The following is a 5,880-nucleotide window of genomic DNA, read 5'->3' as shown; positions in this document are numbered from 1 at the left end:
ATATTCATTTCGATTTTTAAGGTTAACCACATTACAATGATTGAGATACAAAGACAATATTATAATTTATATATATATTTTTGTACTGTATATATTTTGGGGGGAGGATTTTGTCAATTCTCCCGTGACCCCATTTTCATATCAGGCGACCTCACATGGGGTCGCGACCCCTAGTTTGGGACGCGCGGTCCTATACTGACACGTTCTAGAACAGAAGACCATTACTAGGCAAGTGGCATGCGAGACCGTTTTTATCCATGGAGATGTCTGCGCTATACATCGCTTTGCTGCTGCTCTCGGGTAAGTGTTCTGTTCTCGGTCACTTTCAGAGCATTATTTTTACACAATTTTATCAAAACAGCAGCATTGATGTCGAATTTGATTTCGTGGTTATTTTCTGAAGAGCGAAAAAGCTGTGCGTAAATTGGAATGGATGCACATATGGCCATGGGGTGAAGGCTATAGGCTATCTATAAAAATAATATTCATCCTTTTCGACACAAAACAGTTTTATATATGTATATGTCATATAGGTGTATCCCACAGTGGTGTTCCTGCATTGTATAGCAGACTTTGTTGTCTGGTCTAAATAGGACAGCCTACAGACCGGGGGAAAGTTGGCGTGCGCGTGTTAGAATCCCTCAGCAATGTAACAGAATGGCTCCAAAACAAAGCCGTCAAACTGTACATCAATGTAGTTTGTTGTACACTGTAGTCTGTGTGGGTTTGTCTCTCTGTGAGTATACACACACTCACAGCTGTTATAGTTAATGCATCAACCGTTTATTTAACAATACCTATTACAATCTACATTTAGAGCATGTCATCGACGGGATAACCAGATCTTATGAAGGGAAGGAGTTAGCGACAACACCGACCGTCACTTCCCCGTTACCAGGGCGATGGCGGCTGCGGGAAAAGCGGGGCTTGTTGGAGTTGGCGGGCGTCATTAAATGCAGCACTGGGAGGTCGGCGGTGGCTTACATCATGTATGGATGTTACTGCGGGCTGGGAGGCCAGGGCTGGCCCCGAGACAAGGCTGACTGGTGAGTACCATCACACACACACACACACACACACACACACACACACACACACACACACACACACACACACACACACACACACACACAGCTACTGCGGGACAAGGCTGGACTGGTGAGTACCATCACACACACACACACAGCTACTGCGGGACAAGGCTGGACTGGTGAGTACCATCACACACACACACACACACACACACAGCTACTGCGGGACAAGGCAGGACTGGTGGGCCCTAGTCAAAAGTCTACTAGGGCTCAGCACTTAGCCCTGGTGGAATTACAGCTGGGTAATTACAGCCCAAACCCTGGCTGGCACCAACTCTGATTTCTAAATCCCATCCACAGACCATAAACATCTACAAACAGTCATTTGGTGCTGTAATGGGGTGTCTGTCTGCCAGGGCCGGTTCCATGCATAAGCGGTCGCTTACTGCTGCCGGCTGCTAGGGGGCCTGACCCAAAAAATCTATATATATATATATATATATATATATATATATATATATATATATATATATATTAGGAACAGTCAGGTTCTCAACTTACTGTTGAGAGTCAGAATAGTAGAATACACAAGGTGTCGAAATTTGGTGGTGCATCAGCAGTTTGTCTCTTGTTTTGTCAGTCACTGACAGTCACTCAATTAGCCATGTCAGCTAACCATGTTTAGATTGGTAAATGAGTCTAGCCAGTTATCTAAGCTTGTAGTAGTCATGGCCAAATACCGAACGGGCATGCAGGGCACGTGCCCAGGAGGCCTGATCTCCAGTGGGCCCACATTGATTTTGTTAGTCACTCTCACAGATATCATTGAAGGTGCAATATGTAGAAATCGCTCAACCATTTTCTGGTTGCGAAAATTGTAATAGTTTGTGACAAAACAAGCAAGTTTAGAGAATCATTGTATCATCTAACCTGCTGTGAAATATATTTTCAATAACCAAACATATTGTATTTTCAGCTGGTTGAAGCTGAATCTCGTTTAGGGCCCCAAAAAGGCTAGAGCTGGCCCTGCTGTCTCCTAACCCATGGACAACAGCTAGTTTCTCAGACCCTACATTTTGAGCTTGGAATAATATGGACTGAATTCTGGCTTGTTGATGAGCTACTACATAGTCAGAGGCTGAAGAGAACACAACCCAAAGCATTTTCCTCACATAATGGATTGTATAGCAGACTGGATTGACATTACTTCTCCAATTACTCAAAGTGCTTTATACATTGTAATGGAATAACTCACAGAATCAACATGATTGTGTTATTTTCTGTCCACAAGGTGCTGTCACAAGCATGACTGTTGCTATGGGAAGGCTGAGGATCTGGGTTGTCAGACCAAGACAGACAAGTACCAGTGGACCTGTGAGAACAAGATGGCCGACTGCGGTATGAACTACCCATCCCATAATGCAACACTGTATTTCTGTACTCTAAGCACTCTCTGGGTTAGTGGTTCATCATTATGCCTAACCCTAACCTTAAATGAAGAGCAAAAAGCACATTTTTGTTTTCATGAATTTTTACGATTTAGCCAATTTTGACTTTGTGGCTGTGGTAACTAGTGACAACCATGGATACAAGCTATATTTCTAGGTCTGAAGCCAAGGGGCAATTTTCCATCGATAATGTGAAAAATACAGTTCTATTGTATTCTATTTAGTCCTATTGCATTCTAAGAGTTCTGAATTCCACCCTGTGTGTTCTGTCCGGTGGTTCTAGAGTCTCTCCAGGACAGGTGTGACAAGATTCTGTGCAGGTGTGACCGGGAGGCGGCCAGGTGTCTGAGGAGAGCTCCCTTCATCCACAAATACTCTGTCTGGCCTGACTTCTTGTGTGGATACGGACACCCCACCTGTACTTATCACTGATGCTGTTACACAGTAGTGTGTGTGTGTGTGTGAGAGAGAGAGACTAGTGTTTTCTCTGGTTTATCCTGGGTAGTGGTGTGTGTGTATTAAAGCCCTACAGTACTTGACTTTACACACTGCCCATCTGATTCATGGATCTTATTAACAGTGTGCTTAGATCACCATGATAGACCTGATGTGGTGTACCATTAAGTCCATGACTGAGGATTCAAACAGCAGTTCTATAAACAGGTTGTAGACTGTCATTTTCAATGTACAAAAAAAAACAGTAAGGTCATATTCTAATATCGCCATCACATACATCTTATGATTTCATCTGTAGGCCTACAAGGAAAATACATTTTCTCATTTCATCTGTAGGCCTACAAGGAAAATACATTTTCTCATTTCATCTATACAAAAAATATTTTTAACAAACACAATAAGTTTGGTCACATTCTTTAAAAAATTGTAATTTATTCATTTGTTTCTTTGCTAAGTCTATATTTTTGGGAGAAACCAGAAGAACCCAGGTAACGCATCAGAGGGAATCACAGTGCACCGTAACCCAGGTAACGCACCCGAGGGAATCACAGTGCACCGTAACCCAGGTAACGCATCAGAGGGAATCACAGTGCACCGTAACCCAGGTAACGCATCAGAGGGAATCACAGTGCACCGTAACCCAGGTAACGCATCAGAGGGAATCACAGTGCACCGTAACCCAGGTAACGCATCAGAGGGAATCACAGTGCACCTGAAGCAGTACTAGCAGTTTAATTAAAGGGACATTCCACCACTTTTATACCTCATTCTTCACCTCCAGTATCCAGTCTGTGTCCCCAATGTCATCCCCTAAATAGGGCACTACTTATGGGTCCTGGTCAAAAGTAGTGGACTAAATAGGAAATAGGGTACCATTTGGGCTGCACAGCACCTGTAGATGATGATATGATGTCGAAAAGTGGTGAAATTTATCTTGAGTGAAAATAGAAATCAGAATTTAAAAAAATACAGATATTTAATAATTAAATCTACGCAATTAGCTACAACCAACCGCAGGACCGGTGGGACTGAATACCGCAAAGAATAATGAATCTCTTCATGAACAATTAAACAAATTGAAAATGTAAAACAACATTTTAACATTTGTCACATACAAACATAAAACATCCTTCAGGCCGTTGGTTACATGAGAGGGACCAATGAAGCTACAGCCCTTTTATTTTAAACAGTCTCACCTGTCCGAGGGTTCGTCCCAAATGGCACCCTACTCCCTATACAGTGCACTACTTTGGACCAGATCCCTATGGCTCAACCTATTGGGCTATGGTCAAAAGTAGTGCACTACATAGGGAAGAGGGTGCAATTTGGGACGAACACTTGAACACGTGATTTCCTTTAAATTGAAAATTTACAACAGTTGGATATCGCCATGTTTAAACTCATTCTGAATGCAGGAAGTATACATTTTTATTATTTACTATTACCATCTGAAACTCAAGAGCGTAACTATTTTTAAAGAAGAAAAAAACAAAAACACTTAACATATTGCTAGATTTTAAGTCCTTGTAAAGAATAAGGCATTATATGTGTTCCCTTCCAACGAGACAAGCTGAGCAAGCTCCAAAACACCATGGAAACAGAATGAAGTTGCCAGGTTCTGATCTAGGATCAGTTTTGATATCAATCAATACGATTCTAGATCATTTAGATCATAATGAATAAGATGATATGGACGGGGAGGGGATCTGATCCTAGATCACACGCTGTGTGAATAGCGCAGGGCTCTCCAACCCTGTTCCTGGAGAGCTACCATCCTGTAGGTTGACACCAACCCTAATCTAGCTCACCTGATTCTAGTAATTACCTGGTCGATAAGATGAATCAGGTTAGTTGCAACTGGGGTTGGAGTGAAAACCTACAGGAGGGTTGGAGTGAAAACCTATAGGAGGGTAGCTCTCCAGGAACAGGGTTGGAGAGCCCTGGAATATGGGCTCCTTAAATTATTAACAAGAATCATATCAATCCTCTCCCTATAGTTATTAGCACTGACCACCATAACAGAATCATATCAATCCTCTTCCTACAGTTATTACCACTGACCACCATAACAGAATCATATCAATCCTCTTCCTACAGTTATTACCTCTGACCACCATCACAGAATCATATCAATCCTCTCCCTACAGTTATTAGCACTGACCACCATAACAGAATCATATCAATCCTCTCCCTACAGTTATTACCACTGACCACCATAACAGACAAACACACCACCTCTTTCCTTCAATATGAATTACCATCAGAGAGAAACCATCATATATAGATAGATAGATAGATAGATAGATAGATAGATAGATAGATAGATAGATAGATAGATAGATAGATAGATAGATAGATAGATAGATAGATAGATAGATAGATAGATAGATAGATAGATAGATAGATAGATAGATAGATAGATAGATAGATAGATAGATAGATAGATAGATAGATAGATAGATAGATAGATAGATAGATAGATAGATAGATAGATAGATAGATAGATAGATAGATAGATAGATAGATAGATAGATAGATAGATAGATAGATAGATAGATAGATAGATATAGATAGATATAGATATATATATATATATATATATCTATCATGTAATTAAGACATTAGGAGAAACCATCCAATATTATATAGAACTTGGTCTGCGTCGCCAATGGCAACCCACTCCCTGTATAGTGCACCACTTTGGACCAGAAGCCCTACGGCGCTCCCTACGGACCCTGGTCAAAAGTAGTGCACTAAATAGCACCAAATATTCACTACATAGTGCACTACTTTCTGACCAGAGCCCTGTAGGTAGGGCACTATATAGGGAATAGGGTGCTGTTTAAGACACGTCCTGTGTTTTAACAGTACCTCCTCACTCATGGCTCTACCCATATAGGGGGGCACTGTTCAAAAGTAGTGCGCCACGAAGGGAACAGCATCCC

General features: G+C 41.5%; 1 protein-coding gene across 1 annotated transcript; it reads left to right on the top strand.

The window, feature by feature from the left end:
• Positions 1-224: 224 nt before the first annotated feature.
• LOC311123185 (phospholipase A2-like) lies at positions 225-5,504 on the top strand. The gene is made up of 4 exons (XM_084197447.1): positions 225-300; positions 818-1,046; positions 2,323-2,429; positions 2,763-5,504. Exons 1-4 carry the CDS (start codon positions 258-260, stop codon positions 2,909-2,911), a joined length of 528 nt encoding a protein of 175 aa, XP_084053573.1. The 5' UTR covers positions 225-257; the 3' UTR covers positions 2,912-5,504.
• The last annotated feature ends 376 nt before the right edge of the window (positions 5,505-5,880 follow it).

The sequence above is a fragment of the Coregonus lavaretus genome (genome assembly GCF_964263955.1).
Source record: "Coregonus lavaretus genome assembly, contig: HAP1_SCAFFOLD_9356, whole genome shotgun sequence".
NCBI lineage: Eukaryota > Metazoa > Chordata > Actinopteri > Salmoniformes > Salmonidae > Coregonus > Coregonus lavaretus.
This window is presented reverse-complemented; position numbering and strand designations above follow the sequence as displayed.

Coding starts and splice junctions, on each gene's coding strand:
- LOC311123185 (XM_084197447.1), top strand. CDS start 258: ATGGAGATGTCTGCGCTATACATCGCTTTGCTGCTGCTCTCGG. Junction 301..817: donor CGCTTTGCTGCTGCTCTCGG/GTAAGTGTTCTG, acceptor ATCTACATTTAG/AGCATGTCATCGACGGGATA. Junction 2,430..2,762: donor GAACAAGATGGCCGACTGCG/GTATGAACTACC, acceptor CGGTGGTTCTAG/AGTCTCTCCAGGACAGGTGT.